General features: G+C 41.6%; 1 protein-coding gene across 3 annotated transcripts in view; it reads left to right on the top strand.

The window, feature by feature from the left end:
- The window catches only part of Auts2 (activator of transcription and developmental regulator AUTS2), a 1,069,576-nt gene that overhangs the window by 275,734 nt on the left and 774,563 nt on the right, over positions 1–19,279 (top strand). For all 3 annotated transcript variants that reach the window (XM_035444351.1, XM_035444352.1, XM_035444350.1), the window contains exon 2: positions 7,183–7,395. In XM_035444351.1, the coding sequence (XP_035300242.1) occupies positions 7,183–7,395 (213 nt within the window). The remainder of the gene's footprint in view (positions 1–7,182; positions 7,396–19,279) is intronic.

The following is a 19,279-nucleotide window of genomic DNA, read 5'->3' as shown; positions in this document are numbered from 1 at the left end:
TTTGGAAATGCTTACATGTAATACTGCAAATCTTCATGTTTTAATAGTGGTCACATACAGTGTGTGTGTGTGTGTGTGTGTGTGTGTGTGTGTGTGTGTGTGTGTGTGTTGGGAGTGGTATGTGCCCAAGAGGTCAGGTGCCTGTGGGGGCCAGAAGAGGACTTTGGCTATCGTGGAGTTGGAGTCACAGGTGGCTGTGAACCACCCAGTACGCGTGCTGGGAACCAAACTGGACACTACAGAAGAGCAGTACACACACTCAGCCCTGTGCAATTTTTACAGCCTTCAAAATGCCCTTTGAAGAAAAGAAGTTTTAATTTTTGATTTGTCAATTTATTTTTGTGTGGATGGTAATTTTGGTACCACAACAAAGACATCTTTGTCTAACTTGAGGTTATATGAATTTTTATATGATATTTACCTTCAGAAATTATCTAATTTTGAGTTTTTAAATAATTATACAGAGGCAATTTTTCCACTCAGATCAAGGTATGGAATAAAACTATTTGCATGCAGTTAATGCATTTCACCACCATTTGCTGAAAGGACTATTATTACCAAGGCTGCAGAACTGGCTCAGCAGCTAAGATCACTTGCTGCTCTTCCAGGGACCTGAATTTGGTTCCCAGCATCCATATTGGGTAGCTTACAGCTACCTGTCATTGTAGTTCCATTAGATCCAGTGTCGTCTTCTGGCCTAGCAAGGCACTGCACAAATACAGCATCTACTCACACACACATACGTATATATATTAAACATTGAAAGACTTCTCTATAGAATCACATTTGTGGTGGAGTGTGGAAGCACATGTCTTTAATTCCAGCACTTGGGAGGAAAAGGCAGGCAGATAGATCTCTGTGAGTGTAAGGCCAGCCTGGTTTACAGGGTTCCAGGACAGCTAGGACTGTTACACAGAGAAATGCTGTCTCGAAAACAGAAACAACAAAAGAATCACATTTGTCTTCTTTTCTATTGATTCGTGTCTTTAGCCTTATGTACAGCCAGGTAATGCACTTTTGTGTAATGTGAACGGTGGCAGTGCCTAGTCCTCACCTAACCCCCAATAAATATTCATAGATGACTCTCCTGCTGTGATTGAGCAGCTTTGGTTTGGGAGTCTTGTTTGGCATTCCCAACAGATGACAAAGTATATAGCAAGTACCAAATTTATTGATTTGGGGGCTGAGGAGATTTGTGCATGCATGAATGCTTATGTATGTATGTGTGCATATGCACATGTGTGTGTGGGCATGTGGAGTCCAGAAATTGACAAAAATGTCTTCCTTGATTACATGAAGATGTTGTACATTGAGGCAGGGCTTTCTGACTTAACCCTAGATCTTGTGGATGCATGTAGTATAACTAATCACTGTATATCCAAGGATCCCATCTCTCTGCCACCTGAATGCTGGCATTTATATGGGTGCTAGGAATTTGAACTCTCATGCTTGCCCCATCGACATTTATCTACAGGTTCCTCTCTTGGTCCCCTGATTTAAAAAAAAAATACAATATGAATATTTAAAGTCTCTCTCTCTCTCTCTCTCTCTCTCTCTCTCTCTCTCTCTCTCTCTGTCTGTCTGTCTGTGTGTGTGTGTGTGTGTGTTTGCACAGGCTCACATTTAGACATTGAGCTCCTGATGTTCCTGTCTCCGCCTAGCAAGTATTGAGATTACACGTGTGTGCCACTGTATATGGCTGAGATTGGTTTTTAAATACTGTATTGGATATTTAAAATATTTTTCTGCACATATCCATTCACTAAAATATGGAGGCCCTGAGCATCTGTTCATTAACTTTATCTGTTTAAAACGCCAAAGTGGAGAGTAATGTGAATATAGTGACATAGAATTATGAAAGCACTGAACTTTAATAAAAAAACGTTTTCACTTATCATATTAGACCAATGCAGCTCTTTAGCCCAGGTATATTGATGGAATAAATAATTGCCAAAGCCATTCAGAAAACAAGAATAATGTCTCTTAGTAAACCAACCAAAGACCCAACAGACTAAAATAGTGGGAAATACCCATTAATGTCATTTGATGGTGATTGGAAGGTCCTCTCTTCATTTTTCTCCACTTCTTTGTTCACTGTCCTACTTAGGTATAATTGTCAACTTAACCCAGTGTAGTCACCTGAGAGAAGCTTCTGTTGAGGAATTTCCTAGATCAAATTGGCCTGTGTGCATAATGTGGGAGGTTGTCTTGATTTGTAAGTGATTTAGGTGGGCTCAGGCCCCCTTGGGGTAGTTGTGTTCCTAGGCTGAATAAGGAAGTAAACTAAGCATGAACCTGTGATGGAGTCAGCCGGCTTTGTTCCTCCATGGTTCTTACTTTCAATTCATGCCTTGACTTCCCTCAGTGGTGAACTGCAACCTGGAAGTGTAAAGCCAAATACCACCCACCCCCTTTAACTTGCTTTTGTCTTGGTGTATGTCACAGCAACAGAAAGGAAACTAGAACAGTACTGGAGATCAAGTGTCTCAGCATATGTTCTGTTTGAACTCTCCTTCACCTCCATATGGGCCCACACTTGGACTCACAGCCATTCTGCCAGCTATGGACTGTCCTCAGATTAATGAGATTGGAAACATCAGACAGAGACCCTTTCCAAAACCCATTTTCTGCAAAGCAGGCAAATTGTGCCCTTATTTCCCTTCATCTCTACTTCATCTGTAATCAGCAAATGGGGCCCCTCAGCCTGCATTGTGTTTTCTGTGCAATCTTTTAGCCTCCATGAGTTTGCACAACACTGAACCTTCTCATTTTGAAATTCAGGAGTAGCAGAGGAAGCCTTGGGCAGAAGATTGTAATTTGGGAGAAGGGGAAGTCAAGAAGATCACCTGTTCTGAAGAGGGCTGGCACAGAAGGAAATTGCTTTGCTTCATCAGTGTCTGAGCCTCTGAATGGATGTGCTCCTGTCATCCTGCCCTCCATCTCCGGTGGCCTAAAAATCACATAATTTCAAACATTCACAGAACTGATTCCTTTGTGCATGGATGGTCCACTTACCCCCTCTATTGCCAGCAGATGTGTCTAAATCTTTCTACTTCACAGCCAGGCTTTGGCTTCTGTGTGGGTGTCTGGGAATGAGTGAATACCCTGAAGCATATTTATCAGACTTTTCGCTTTCAGCCTCCTCCCAGGGTTTGCCCCAGGTGGGGCAGATTTATCCTTGGCTTCATAGGTTCTTAGTCTGAGCCTGAGAATTAAATTGTCCTAAAATAGAATAGAGAACGGCATATATTTTGCATATAAACGGCATCCACTAAAGGAAAATAAAAAGCCTTGAAGGAGGAACCAAGCATGGGGACACTTGGCTGTAATCCCAGCACATAAGAAGTAGAAACAGGAGGATCGTGAGTCAGGGCCACCCTTGGTGGCACAGCAAGGTTCAAGCCAGCCTGGGATAATTGAGACAGTCTCAAAACAACAACAGTAACAACAAAAACCCTTAAAACGTGACACAACCTCTGGATGCTTACTTAGTGGCTAAATAGAGGTGGCCGTTTTAGAGACATATCCAAAATCTTGGGGTATTAAAGAGCTTCAGAGGTATTTACCCCAGATGTATTCGTGCATATTTTTTCTGGGCTATAACTGAATGTCTGAATTTACCCATTTCTGAATTCCTGCTCTCCCACTCTAGGCCAGGCATCTCACACTCATCATTTCTTACTTCCCCCTGTGGGGATGTTTCTCTTTCATTGGCTAAGCGAGGGCAGAGTGTCCCTCTTGAATCTGCTGATTTTCAAGTACCTTTAGTTTACAATAATCCTTCTGCCAAGTGGCATGTTTTCAAGTGGCATGTGCTGCCACCTTTCATTCATTTGCTAAATGCTTCCCTTGCAGAATGAGGAGTGTAGTCATTTCGTAAAAGCACTGCAGGTAATTCTGATGGACTGTCTCCCTCGGCAACCGCTTGCCTAGTCAACTAACGAATTAACAAGCCTTTGAAATTGCTGCTCATTGATCCCAAACTGTTCTTTTATAATCTGGATTGCTTCCCTCCTTGCAACAGAAGTGTTCAGAGTAGCCATGTTTCTTTAAGGATTTTTTAAAATTAATTGCAACTGATTCCTTGATGTTAGGTTGATGTATACACATTCGCCCATGCATGAAGTTATCCATTTGTTCTGAATATTGATAGTTTTATATTTTATTTTATTGATTGACATACAATTAACCTTTTTGTGGTTTTTGTAATCGGCTTTTCTATGTGTATGACCATAGGAGATCACTGGGTGGGTGTCATTCTTCATTTACCAGGGTTCTTTAGAGGAACAGAACTTAGAGAATCAATTAATTTCTCTCTCTCTCTCTTTCTCTCTCTCTCTATATATATATGTGTGTGTGTGTGTGTGTGTGTGTGTGTGTGTGTGTGTGTGTGTGTGTGTGTGTATGCATGCAATTTATTAAAATGGCTTACATCTGTGTTCCAGCTAGTTCATCAATGGCCATCTACTAATGGAAGGTTCAAGAATCCAGAAGTTGTTCAATCCGAAAAGCTTGATGCCTCAGGTGGTTTTCAGTATGTGTTTTCTGAAGAAGTGGCCTCTCTCATGCTCGAGAAGGAATGACTTGCTTGTAGTGTGATGCTTTACTCTCTTGGTTTTTTTTGAGGAGCCCTCCATGCAGCTCCCAAATAAACCATACATGGATGCCTGTTCTTAGTTAAGAATGCCCAGCCTTAACCTGGATTGTTTCTTTCCATCATTTCTTCACTTAAATTATCCCATCTACCTTTTCTCTCTGGGCTTTTATCTTCTTATTTCTGCATATTTTAATTTTCTTCTTTCTTTCTTCCTGACTGGCTGGCTGTCTCCTGAACTCCTCCTCTCCTTGTTCTGTTGCTCTTCTTCCTGGTTTCCTCATTCTGTTTATACTGTCTGCCTGCCAGCCCCGCCTATCCTTGCTCTTGCCTCACTATTGGCCATTCGGCTCTTTTTTTAGGACCATCAAGTGTTTTAGACAAGGAAAGATTCACAGCTTCACAGATTTAAAACAAATGCAGTGTAAAAAAAAAAAAAGTCCCACATCTTTACATCTTTAAACAAATGTTCCACAGCATAAACAAATGTAACACCTTGAAATAATATTCTACAACACTTTCCTATGACAGGGTAGGCAGTCAAAGAGCAGGCACTTCCTTCTTCCATGTACTTTACATAGGCTGCCACCAGAAGGCATGGCCCACAGTTAAGCTGAATCTTCACAACTCAAAAGATCCAATTTTAGGATGAATCTCCCACTTCAAGTGGTTCAATCAAGAAAAATCTCTCACAGGTATTCCCAGCTGCTTGGGTTTTACCTAATTCAAGATGTAGTCTTGTTGACAACCAGGAATAGCCATCACATTTGCTCTTTCACTCTACAACTTATTTCCTTGAGGCAGGGCCTCTCACTGAATTTGGAGCTAGTGTGTGGATCCTCCTTCATCTGTCTTGCCCACAGCACTGGGGTTAGAAGCTGGTATGCCTCCACACTCAGCTTTCTAGCTAAGTGCTGGGGAGTAGGATGTAGGTCCTCATGCTTGTATAGCAAGTGATCCATCTCCTTTTCCTCTTGTGTTTGGTTCTCTTATTTATATGGGGCAGATTTTATATTTCCTAAGATAATTGGACATTTAGTAATCAGCCAGTAAATGTTTATAGATAGAGTGAACAAATAGTTTCCTGGTTTAGTCGAGATTTCAATAAAGAGATTGTATAGTCCTAAATTTTGTATATAGAAAAGTAGCATCTCTAGTGTCTGAAAGCATAGGCTTCTTATATTATGAAAAACAATTTTTAAAACATGTCAGTTCCTTTTGGCTACATGGACACAGATTGTTTTCCCTCTTGCCTCCACTCCCCAGAGTAGAGATTCACAGTCTTAATTGAAGGAAAGGTGATTGTACTGCTGTTTCTAGGACATTATCAGGTCTCTGGGAAGCTAATGTTCCAGCATGGGGTCCATCAGGTCTCTGGGAAGCTGTTCTGCAGAGTCATGAAAATGCCTTGATTAATATGTTACAGGAAAATAAAATGGATTTGAAAAATTATAGCATAATATCAAATATTAATTCATATTTATGGAATTGGACATAATTTTCAGTACACTTCTGGAGGCACCTTCAGTATGAGTGGAAGCTTGGTCTCCCAAGAAACCAAATGTATGAGGCAAATTAATTCTTATTTATTTAAGATAGGGTCTCTTGGAACCCTGGCTACAGCTCACTGTGTATCTGAGGATGACCTTGAATTTCTGATCCTGCTGCTTCACCTCCCAAGTGCTAGGATTATAGACATGCACTGTCGATCCCAGCTTTATGTGGTACTAAGAATGGAGCCCAGTTCCTCATTCATTGTTGCCAAGTGCTCTGTCAGCTCACCTATACCCATAATGCAATATTCTGCTGGATATTTTAACTCCTTGGATTTTTGTATATAGGAAGAAAATTTTAACTACTGGCTGTTTACCTGGCTTATTTTGAAGCAGTTGATTACTGGAGCCAGTTGTCCAATGTTGTGCTTTTTCTTCTTTCAAGAGGTTATGGTAACACTTTATTGTCCTTTCACAGGGTGTCCTTTTTGATTCAGATCCAGGCCATTCACAGGACAGTCCTACAGCCTATGTGTCCATTTGCTCTCTTTTCTTTATTTCTTGACTGCTCCAGTCAGTTCTAAGTCTCGGGAGCTGTGCTTATAACTGTAATCCCAGAACTTTGAGGGCAAAGAGAGGAGGAGCCCTATGGTTTGCTGGTCAACCAGCCTAGCTGAATAAGCAAACCCTGGCCAATGAGAAACTTTCTCATAAACAAGGAGAGCAATTGGAAAACACACCAGAGATTTACTTTTGGCTTGCGCACGTGCGTGTGCGTGTGTGTGCGCGCGCGCGCGCGCGTGTGTGTGTGTGTGTGTGTGTGTGTGTGCTCGCGCGCGCACGCACACGCACACGCACGCACGTACACACACACACACACACACACACACACACACCTATACCTTCATATTCGCACAAAGCATCCATAAGCACAAAGGAATAAAATCAACATATTTGTGGCATCATGTGTGATTCAGGAAATTTGATCACTATTTCTGTATCCATCCCTCCGTTCTAACCTTATTTAGCTGTCTTTAGGCTGTCCTTAGATACTCATGTAACCACCACTTCCTTTTTTTTTCTTCTTTTCTGCAGAAAGATGTAGCAGTTAAGCCTCAGGAACGAGTGGAGAAGCGGCAGACTCCCCTGACCAAGAAGAAACGAGAAGCTCTTACCAATGGCTTGTCTTTTCACTCCAAGAAGAGCCGGCTCAGCCACTCACACCATTACAGCTCGGATCGAGAAAATGACCGAAACCTCTGCCAGCACCTTGGGAAGAGAAAGAAGTTGCCTAAGGGACTCAGACAGGTGAGCAAGCCTGGTTTATTCTTTCCTAGGACCTTCTCTTCCCTCTTGCGTCTCTGTAGTTCTCAATGGGGGACAAATTCCTTAATATGATAATGTGGTAATTGATTTGGAAAGTTGTATGCTTGATTCTAAATAATAGGATCACACTCTAGATGTGTTCTCTGTATTTGACTAACACTCACCACTGTCACTTTCATTTCAACGTTTGCCTTGCATCAGAGCTCCATGTAGTACTGCTGGTACAGAGAGTTGGCTACATGATGGAGATGGCCTGGTTTCTATAGAGATGTTTATGGTGAGGACAGATGGCTTGGGGAAATCGATTATAGCTATTGTACATCGCAGGGTTCTGGTGTGCTAAAAATGGTGGTCTGTGTGTTAGCAGGGGCTCATATACAATTCATATTGTGGCATTTGGGAGGGCTGTGGCACTGCAGTGTGCTCACCTCTGTGCAACCATTGCTTTCCACAAACATAAAACTCAGGATGGTCTTTGTAACTGTTTGAACAGAAGTTTTGTTGAGGGGGTGGTCTATGGCATTTGAATAATTAGCTTGCATTGACCCACAAGCAAATAACAGTGCTTTGCATTTGAGGAGCCTTTCTGCCTTTTGTGGACATCCCTATGTGAAATGGATTGATACTGAGAAACAAAGTTGTCCAGAGCAGTTTGTCTTCACATATTTCTTTTGTACTTGTAGAGTTACTTGCATCGTGAGTGCGTTTTGTTTGTTTTTAGGAACACTATTGTGTGGCACTGACTGTCACTTCAAAGGAGCTGAGATGGGAGTTGTTGTAGTTGAAAGAACAGGTGCTATGCAGTCCATTTCTAGTTTGCAGAGATTTCTCTGTAGAGTATAAGATCTGAGATCACAGAAAACAGTGGTTCTAAAACGTCACAGATCATTACAACCACATCATGCACTGCAGTAAACACAAATCCCCTGCCTCTGCCTGTGAGCTAATGCTGTCTTTACTGTAAGACATTTACGGCTTGACCACAGTCAGGCTGGCTTGGAAGTCACTTGTGTAAAACTTCAGAAGTGTGTGGGAGTGATGATGCTCAGTTAGCGGTTTGGAAAGAGGTTAGAATGGGCTGCTTGGTGTCATAAAAGGAATGAACGACATTCCTGTGTAGAGACATGGAGAGTGATGGGTGTCAGTGAAAACACAGAAGGCCTGTATCGTAACGTTCTCAGTTATGACCCAAGGCACCACCAAACTCACTTGTCAGTAGTGTCATTTATCTATAGTTACACCATCTGCAGTAACTGTGCTACAGACCTTCTGTCCCACGCGCTGTATGTTCTCGCCGGCAAGAAATACACGCAGGACACTCGAATCCTTCTGCAGACAAGCTTTAATGCATCTTGAGAGTTGGGAGAGCATAAGCTTACCAGAGCGGAGACCCTGAACCAAGAATCCCATTCCTTAATAAAGGCTGGCAAGCCGCCTGGGACATGTTACCCTATGAATGGCTTCAGCTCCTCAGGCCAAATGAGCCACGGGATAGGCAGAGATCAAAGGAATGGAGATTACCCAGCGCCTGTGAAGTAATTTACATTTTGGTGTCTTCAGGCACCATTATTGTAATGGAGAATGCAGGAAACGGCTCCCTACAGCCTTCAGTGTATGTAGCTAGCAAGTCATGTAGTAACCCTGCCTTGTGGGTAATTACCAAGTGTACTTTAGAAAGATGGAAACTGGGGCTGTAAGAGATGAAGTAGCTCATCAGAGAACACATTGCCATGTGTGATTTAGACACGAACCTCCTAGCCCCATAGTTTGCTCCATATCCTCTGTATTATGTTCTCTTTGTTTGATGTGAGGGTTAGACATAGAAGAAAACTTTAGAGCATAGGATGGAGAGAGGATGACCTATGAATATTTCTAGAAGCAACACGATCAAACAGCATACTTGGTCTTGGAAGCTGCTCCTGTGAAGTCATAAGATGAATCAGAATAACCTGTGCTTGAAGCAGCAGCAGCAGCAGTAGCACAGAGTTGGAAAGCTAGATAGTAACCGAAGTTAAATGGAGACTGTGTGTGTGTGTGTGTGTGTGTGTGTGTGTGTGTGTGTGTGTGTGTGTGTGTGTGTGTGTGTGTGTGTAGTAGCAGTGGACACAGAGAAGATTGGGGTCCATAATCACCAGTGGAGAGAGGCCACAATATTGCTACCTCTATCCCAGACCCTCTTGCCTTCCCAACATGATGTAGGGCTGCTTCTGACCCTGTCAGGCTAGACCACTTTACTTCCATGTAGAGGCCAAGTGGTATGTCTTCCACACTGACCTGTATCTTACTTTTCTTTCACTGGTCATAAAGTTCTCCTTGTGATTTTTGTGAAACCTGGGGTTTCGGGGTTCATTTCTGAAAACATTAGTGATCACTACAGAAGACTTGGGCTCATGTGTCTGGATTTTGACTGACTTTTGTTCTTAATGGCCAAGTGATACTTTTGGTATTCATTGTATTTGAAGTCAAAGCTTTTGTTGTTTGATACTTGATTAGCACATACTTACTTTGCAAATAAAAAGAAAGAATACTACCTTTCACCTATAATTCCAAAGAATTACATGTCCTTTCTTGATGCTTGAATGTACTAGGTTGTCACTAAATCTGTTTATATTAAGAGAAAGTAGAGTTCATAACTGAAGTAAGAGCATAATACTTGTTATTGGTAATAATCTTAGCATGATACTTGTTATTGATAAATAATCTCTTCTGCTGCCTTCCTGGAAAATAAAATTCCTGAAGTAGGTTTCTTAAGATATTTCTTCTGAGCCTTGTGATTATTTAAATTCACCAATAATGTGGTCAAATAGAATGTTAGAGATCTGTGAAGGAGACCATAATGGGCCAAAGGAAGGCAACTTGTTTTAGTGTATGTGTGTGTATTTGAGTAATGTCTCAATGAAGACATTTAAGTGGCAGGAAGAAACATTTGTAGGATAACGTATCATCTCTTGTGTAAACATTGATTGGTAAATGGTAAGACACTATATTTAGAATTCTAGGACTAGATGAAGGTCTTAGCTAAAGGCCCTTGCTGCCAACCCCAATGACTTATGTTTAATCCTTGGGAATCACATGGTAGAAGGAAAACAACCAACTCCAGCAAGTACACAGACTCATACAAGACACACACACACACACACACACACACACACACACACACACACACTGTAATTAAAACACTTTAGAAAGAATGATAGGTGGGATTGCTTTTGTATTGTGATAAACCAGTATATATCACAGTCCCTTTTTCTGTCCTTTGACTCCTAGCAGGTAGAGTAACTGAATCTGACTGTCTCAGCTGGGTGGGTTCTTCTGAGTGAGCCTTGAGGAGAGTTTTTAAATTAATAGATTGTCTTTTAGTGTCTCTGGCTGAGGGAGTTACAGTGTCAAGACTGATAGATGACAATGGGCATGAGAAGAGAGGACTTAGTCTTCCTTCTTGACACGAGGAAAGTGAATTAACTTTGCATTCTATTAGGGTGGTGCTTCCTGAGCAGGCAACTTAATACATGGCTTTTCTGTTATTATGGAAGACATTACTCTTTAGTAGAAAGGAAATAATAGGATTTTTTCCTGAGAGTCTGTTTAAGGCAACTAATCTTTTCACTCTTAGAGTGCAATTATATACTTTTAAGAGAGAAGGGGAAAACGGTGTAGTTCTATAACCAAATTGCTTTTCCTTCCCATGTCTGATTATAAAAACACGGCTCCTATGGTATGTTTCAATTCTGTCAAAAGAAAGTGTTTTAATTGGCACTTAGCTTATTTGCTGGATTATGTTTTTAAGGATAAATACATACTGTCTTAGAAGAGAGCTGATCATTAACTGCATTGCCAAATGGTTTTGGATTTGAACAACACTGTCCCCAGTTCTCAAAAGACCAGAAAAATAAATCTGATCAAAGGAGTAAATTGCTATGACACAAAATAGTGAATGTCTCTGTGACCTGCTGGTTTGAAAACTTTCTATAGTATCTCCACAAACCTAGAGACTACTAGTAAATAGACAGAATTGCATATAAATATGGCTGGGAATTTGCTGAAGTCTCAGGTGAGGTCCCATTACCCTCCTTACTCCTTCCCTTTATGAAGGAATGTTAGTAGTCTACAGGTCACATCATGGTGTACAAACAGGCATAGCCAGTCTCATGGAGATTGTGGTGATTTGGTTTGCAGGCTAGCACATTATAATACTTATCTTAGATGTTTCTTCTGTGTAGAGCTGTTGAGTACTTCCAGTGTGAGCAGACATTGGAAGTGTTAGCTTTGACTGGTGATGACACAGGGGATGTGGTTTACTCCTGCTTTGACTTGGGTGAATATGGAGCAGAAACAGTAGTACTTCACCATAGGACCTTCTTTCTTTAATTGGGAAACTGTGTCACACTGTAACCACCAAGCAGTATAAAACCATGTCTTTCCTAACCCTCTATCCAGATTATGACTTGTCACGGAAGATTTGGGAAAACTTAACCCTTTCATGAGCATTAAGGAAACTTTGATTTTTCTGCATTATATATGTCTTAACTTCTAAACTGTAGAAATTTCTGCTTTCAAAATTTAATATGCTGTAGCTTAAAAGCACAGCGAAGACAAAGGTGTTTTAAAAATAATGTAGTCATGATGAAATGTTGATGAAAATTGGGAGAACTCTGAGTTAGCTTCAATTGGAGTTCTAAATTTGTGTTTAATCGTGTTGTTTGTCCTTTCAAATATGAACTGTGCTGGAGGAAGTAGTCTAAAGCATGCAAGAGGCCATCATTTGGTTATATGAATATGTTCATGCATGAATGCATGCATGTGTGATGCATATGGGTATGCACAGATACATGCATTGATCGCTGCAAGCATATGTAGAGGCCAGAGGACAATTTCAGGTATCATTCCTCAGGAGAAACTGCTGTCTTTTCTCTCTGAGACAGGATATTTCTGGCTAGGAGCTTGATAATTCAGCTAGACTGGCTGTAATAGGGGTGATGGAGTTTTTTGTCAGGACAGTTATGTTCCCTGGCATGAACAAAAATTGAATGACGAGAAAAGACAGAAGATCAAAACATGGATAAAGGAAAAGTAACAGATTTATTCTTTGAGAACGGAAGAAGCCTACGGTTGAAAGCCCATTAAACATAAGATGCTTTGAGTCATTTATAAGGGCCCTGAGCCCCCCTTTGCCATATTGTCCTGTCTAGCTACCCACCCCTATGCCTTTTTGACATTTCTCATAGAAGCATCTTTTGGGAACAATAAACTGCAGTCTCAGGGATTTTGCCTAGTTTTCCTCACATACCTATGTTCCTGGGTACTCTGGTTTATCCGTTCTACTCTCACCATTTATCACACTGGGAGGGGAATAACCTCTCTAGCTGCTTCTTGGCTGTGGTAGGGGCATGGAATCTGCCCAGTGTGTCTAAGAGAGAGAGGGGACTCTATAAGCCAGTTTCCTGTGTTGCGTTCAGGGTACTGTGACAGAATTCTTGCAGGCAGTGCATCTGGAGCCCCATCTGTAGGCCCCTCTGTAGAAGCAGAGAGGAAGTAGGAGTAGAGGAAAGTATTAGAGGCTACCTTAGCATAACCACAATCTGCCTTCCTTTCCCATGAAAGTTCACTGTAGTAATAGTCATTCCAAGGTTGATCCCAAGAGTGATCTGTTTTTAGGCACTTGAGACTGTTGGAGTTTATATAGTCAATGTGAGATCTCACCCAGATGGCTTCTAGTGAGGGACAGAAGGAATTCAAGCATCATTTGAAAATAGTAGTGGGCCTGTCTCTCTTTCCTGCAGGTAGACACTGCAATGTTGGAATTGAGGCAAGTTCATGATATTCTGTGTCTGGCAATCATTTTCTCATTCATCACAAAGTAAAATCATTTAATGAAAATTAGTTGTCAGAATAATCTTTCATGTATTATTGTCTAATATCTAGGGAGTGTGATCCTTTAAACTGTTAAAGAAACACCAAACATGTTCTTCTTTAGTCCTATTTTTCCAGACTATTTAAAACAAACAGGTAGCCATCATTAATCACATTTGTTTTTCTTTCTTTCTTTCTTTCTTTCTTTCTTTCTTTCTTTCTTTCTTTCTTTCTTTCTTTCTTTCTTATTGAGGTCACCTGAGGATCTGGTCCACACGATCAAATTGGGCTTGACAGGAACTTCTGTCTCCTTTTGCCTGCCTTTTAACAGTTGTTCCTTCTATGTGAGGAAATTCAAAGGCCTCACTTGGCCGTGGTTTGGCTGGAATTCATAGAGGGAAATTTTCTTCTGTATTGACCCTCCTCTTTGTAGACTAGGCACTGGTTAAAGCTCACCAGGTAGGGTCTCCATGGCCTCTCTGAACAAGAAAACAAATGGCTCTCCACTGTTACAGTACGTTTTGAGAGATGTCCCATAGTCTCCTATGACCAACATGACTTTGGAGGACCAGGGATAATTCTCCCTTTTAATCCTGGTGACAATCTTAGTATAGCTTCTAAATATAGTTATTGAAAATCAGAAGGTTAGGTATACCAGTGTGGTACTCAACTACTGTATAACTTGGGCAAAAACCAATCCATTAAGCTTTGATTTTGTTCTTTAAGCCCTCTTTGTAATTATGATGGTGAGTAGACCAATATCTCTTCTGTTTTGAGAGATTTTACATCAGAGTATTGAACTGTGATCTTTTACATACCTTACTCAGACATTTGTAACTTGCTTAAGCTTTCCAGCCTTCTTTTTCAAATTCTTGATAATCATACAACGATCTTATGAAATAGAGTAATAGTAACAAATCCATAGTCAGTGAGCCTCGCCTTGATGGTCTTTTACAAGCTGGTGCAAATGATGCCATGGCAGTTGTTTGGCTTGGAAGATAGTGTTGCATAGCACCACCTTAAACAAAGAAATTTGAATCTAAATTGTATACATTATAAGTTAATACATACTGTTAAAACTGTGGGACTTAGAAATTTCTGGTAACCTGGTATCCGGTTTGGTAGGAGCTTTTTCCCCTGTATTGGAAAAAATACTACAAAAGAATGAAACATGGTAGATTGCTTGTTTGACATTGCAAATTGTAAACTGCAGACATATGACTGATTCTAAGAGCAAGGGTTGATTATGGTACCTATCTTTACAATCAGAGATGTTATTAGAGATTTCCAATGTATTTGCTTTAACTCTTTGTGCAAGTATTACATGTTGGCCTCACCTGGAGAGAAGGGTAGTGTTGGTGCATCAAGGCGAAGTGAATGAGCCTTCTGATGTATTTCCTCCCCTCCTCCTGGTGGAGCAGCATTTCCAGAGAGTGCCTTTTTCTCTGGGACTGCTACCCAGATTTGCCCATTATTTTAGTATGGCTAACACTCTCTCGGGAGCACCCTGTGATATTAGTTATTGTAGAAATTATTTTACAAAGGAAAACTTATAATGGAAAACTTAGATTAAACAAATCTAGTTCAAGCCACATTTCTGAAGACCTGCTAATTAGTTTTGAGTGAAAATCTAGGCCAAAACCCACACAGGTATTTATACAGCGTGACTGCAGAGCCAACAGAAGTCTGGAAACAGGAGTGTTTGAAACAGGGATGTAATTTGGGATTGAAGTTTCATAATGAAAGGACATATGAACTTTGCTATGTGCTCTTTCATAAATTTGCTGTAATAGCTAAGTGCCTGGAGGTACCTGGAGCGACTGTTAAGAAATATGAGCTGCAGTTAAACCATTTTAACTCATGCTTCAGAATCTCATTTAAAACGTTAATTGGGATTTCATTTGCTTTTCAAAAATCAAGGAATGAGCTCTCTGGCTAGGGAAGCAGGTAGGGTAAATGCATATCTTCACTTCTCCTTCTACTCCAAGTCTAGTCCTCCAATTTTATTCCCATCTATGCAACAGAAGACCTGCTGTAGCCTCCCTTCCCCATCTCCAGTGGGTCACACAGATCTTCCTCTCCAAACTTCCCTCCTATTATTGCTTTATCTCAACTCCCAGCTCCTTGCTCTTGGCTCCTGGCTCCTGGCTCCTGGTTCCTGGCTCTAGCTCTATGCTTCAGCAGGAACCCACAGGCTTCCCTGGCCCTGGAAGGTATTCAACTCTTCCTCCATTCCTCCAAGTCTAAATCCCAGTCTCATCTCCAGATCTGTAGCCGGCCTTGTGCTGTGGCCTCTCCTCACTCTCTGCCCCCATTCCCAGAGGTCTAACTAAGCCTATCCTGCTGGAACACCTGGCTTCCCCCTTCCTAAAAATACCCTCCCCCAGCCCTTCCCCATTCCTAAATGTCAGCTCCCAATAACAGAAACACTCAGTGTATATCTGTTTTTCTAGAATTCTTAGTAGCCACAGGCATCAGGACCCCAGAAAGAATTCCTAAACAGAAGCCAAGGAACAAAACACCCACCTGGCAGACACAAGACCAAATTTCAGCACCTAGAATTATAATTTTCAGTACCAGATGCCTATATGTCAGTGTAAAAATGCAATCAATAGCAGCCAGGATAATATGTGTCTACTAGAGCCTAGCAGCTCAATCATAGATGGCTCCAACATAGGCGAAGCACAAGAAAAAGACCTTAAACAGTCTTTATGAATATGATAGAGGGCCTTAAAGAGAAAATGACTGAATCCCTTAAAGAAATCAACGAACACACAAACAATGGAAGGAAATGAAGCTGTTTAAGACCTGGAAGTGGAAATTAAGTCAATAAAGAAAACTCAAACTAAGGAAATCTGAACATAAAAAATTTTGGAACTTGAACAGGTGGTTGACAAAGGTAGGGTCCAGTATAACTCTTTTGGTTTAAAACTGCATTTTGGGAGCTGCTCCATAGTTGAAGTTACAAATTGTTCTGCTGTTTTGGAGGAACACACCACACCACACACCACACCACACACACACACACACACACACACACACACACACACACACACACACACACACACACACACACACTGATATTTTAATTGTCTGTTGCCCACCAGCCACTCGGTTCTTGGCCTGGCATCAGAGCTTCTGGGATGGCTGTGCTGTAGCTGTTATATGTAGATTTAAGTTAAGTCTGTATCATCATATTTTTTTATCAGTAAGACTCAGAAGTCAAATGCTGGGGTGAAAACATGCTAGCTCAGAGAGGTCAAGTAACAACTAGCTGATCCTGCTTTTTGGTGGGAGACACTGCCAGAGACATGTCTCTTCCCTAGTCTTAGGACCAAGAAAGCTCAAACTCTAGGCCTGTGCATCTTCACTATCCAAATTGCAGACTTCACTATGCCTAATTCCAGGCAGCTCATCACATATTTCATTCCTTATTCAAGGTATATTGTTATTGGACATTCTCAGGAGTGTCAGAGTGCAGTAAAAATATCCCAGAACACATGCTGATGTGCAATTAAAAAATAAAAATACAATTTAAAACTACATGGGGGGACCTGTTGAATTGTACATTTTCCCCTCTTGGGAGGACACCAATTTACCTACCTGCCCATTTGCAACTACAGAACATGAAGTAATTGTCTAATTTTTGTTCACAGCAATTCCATCCCTACACAAGTTTGTACATGACAAGTATGAGTAGGAGTGGGTGGGTGACCATAGTTTACAGTGGTGTTGGTGGGGATCCAAGCAGATGGAAGCGATGGCCAGGTGCTGCAAGATTCTCTTGGGAGTTGATGGCAGTGACAGGGAACTCTCAATGTGCTATTTAAGTTTGGGTTTGTAGTCTTTCAGTGACATCTGAATGCTCTTTAGCAGCTGTTTTCATTACTGCCTTTGGAGGAGCTGCTAATTGAAAATGAAATAGTGGGTGGGCTTTCAGACAGGCAGGCAGGGACAAGTCCATGTGATCAACGGTGGTTGAGAAGTGCTGGGCAGCTTTATACCAAATCTGTGGACCTTTTTAGAAATACAAGAAGAGAGACAGGCATCTGGAGATTCTGCTCACTAACACTTCCTGCACAGGGAATCATAAACACCTGTGGGCCTGGAAAAGAACCTGAGTGAGTGCTGGTTATTCTTTGCTCTTTTTGTGTAGCTAAATGTGTGCAACTCTGTTATGTCAAGTCTCCTACATCTTTCGATTGTCTCATGAGCTTTCCATAGGACATCATCTGTTTTCTTCCTTTTCCTGATTGTACAGTTACTCCATTGTTGTGATTGATTACATGATCTCTTTTGTGTAGGTCTGTGGTTGGGGTCTAGAGTGTCCAACTGTATGTGGACATGTTCATATGGAGGGCAGAGTTCATGCTTTGAAGACATTCCTCAAGTGTTATCCACCTCACTTAGAGACACCATCTCTTACTGGCCTGGGACTTACTAATTAATTAGGTTGAATGACTAGAAAACCCCAGGGATCCTCCTGTGTCTGCCTACCCCACACTGGAATTACAAGCATGTACCATTATGCCTGGAAGTTTTATGTGGGTTCTGGGGATCAAATTTAGGTCCTTGTGCTTTCATAAGTCAGTCAGGGAGCCATCTTCTCAACCCTTGATTGCCTGATCTCTTGACCTTTGGGATTTACTGGGTGTTCTGGTTTTTGTGTGTAGCTTTTCTATCTATAAATTCTATCCCTTGACATAGCTCTGCTGAAAGGAGGCATGGTATCTAGCACAATGAGAAGAGAAGGTGATGTTAGTTTGATTGGACTCTGGGGGCAGATGATGATCTTGTTTCAACCCAGGGTTGTCTTGCATCCTTTATCTTCAGAGCTGCTAGCTGGAGCATCAGCAGTGTTACTGAAATGGTCATTCTCCTAAGTGTTTATGTGTGAAATTGTTTTATTACTCATTCTCAAAATAATTTTGTATGGAGAATTCTTGTGTTGAGAAAGGAAGGACCTCAGGCTTGGAGATGTTGTTAGCTTTCTATTCTTTTTATTCCTCCCTTGACCATTTCAGTATGTATTATTTGGGACTGAACTATTCTGAATCACGTGGTTTGTTTGATTGGAGAGCATTTCCTCTTCTCAGCTCATGAAGCTAGGGCTGAAGGGACCTCCATGACATACCCCTTTCTATGTACTTAACTTCAGTCCTGTTAGACCTGTTTTGCTGTAGGAACCTACTGTTTTAATGCATCTGGGCTACTGCTGGGTCCTAATGATGTTGAAGCAGTGGTTTTGGTAGTCTAAAGGCCTACATCTTGCCTGTGACACAGAGCTGATTTAGAACCAGGTGAGAGCACAGTTCTTGGCTGGAGCGCTGGTGCTTTTCCTATCTGATGGTGTGCAGCCTGCACCAGTGCTCTTACATACAGACAGAAGCAGGAACTAAAGGAGCTCATAACTAAAGGGCCAACCCGATTATCTTCCGGCAGGCCCGATGAGTTGTGCCACATGGCCACTAGATCATTTCACCTGCAATCATTGATCATGGCTCTGCAGAAGCTGCCACTTTTCCCAAGCTTCTGCCTGCAGTGATGCTGATGGAGAGGGCCCACTGTCTGCACCTGCGTTTGCTCAGGAAATGGCTGGTGTCATACATCTCGAAAACATGCAGCACAAAGCTGGACAGGTCCTAATTGCCATTATGATTCTAAAGGGCTGAGATTGGCTGTAATTAGATTGAGAAGCAATTAGCTGTCTTGTCTGCATGAGGAGTATGCAGAGTCATGCTTCTTTTACAGGGTGGTCTTCGGACTACCTCTATCAGAGCTTGTCCCATGCTTGTGGTAAAGATGCACATTCTCAGCTGCTGTCCTTGGAGGTGACTCCCCGAAGGTGCTGCAAGAGTCAGGCATTAACTTTATTTGGAGCCAACAGCGAGATTTAGTAGATACAGGCACTTGCTGCCCATCTTGGGGACTTGAGCTCTATCCTACAAACCCATGTGAAGAATAGAACAGTATCAACTCCTTCCAGGTATCCTCTGACATGCGTATTCACCTCCTG

Source organism: Cricetulus griseus, chromosome 4, assembly GCF_003668045.3.
Source record: "Cricetulus griseus strain 17A/GY chromosome 4, alternate assembly CriGri-PICRH-1.0, whole genome shotgun sequence".
Taxonomy (NCBI): Eukaryota; Metazoa; Chordata; class Mammalia; order Rodentia; family Cricetidae; genus Cricetulus; species Cricetulus griseus.
This window is presented reverse-complemented; position numbering and strand designations above follow the sequence as displayed.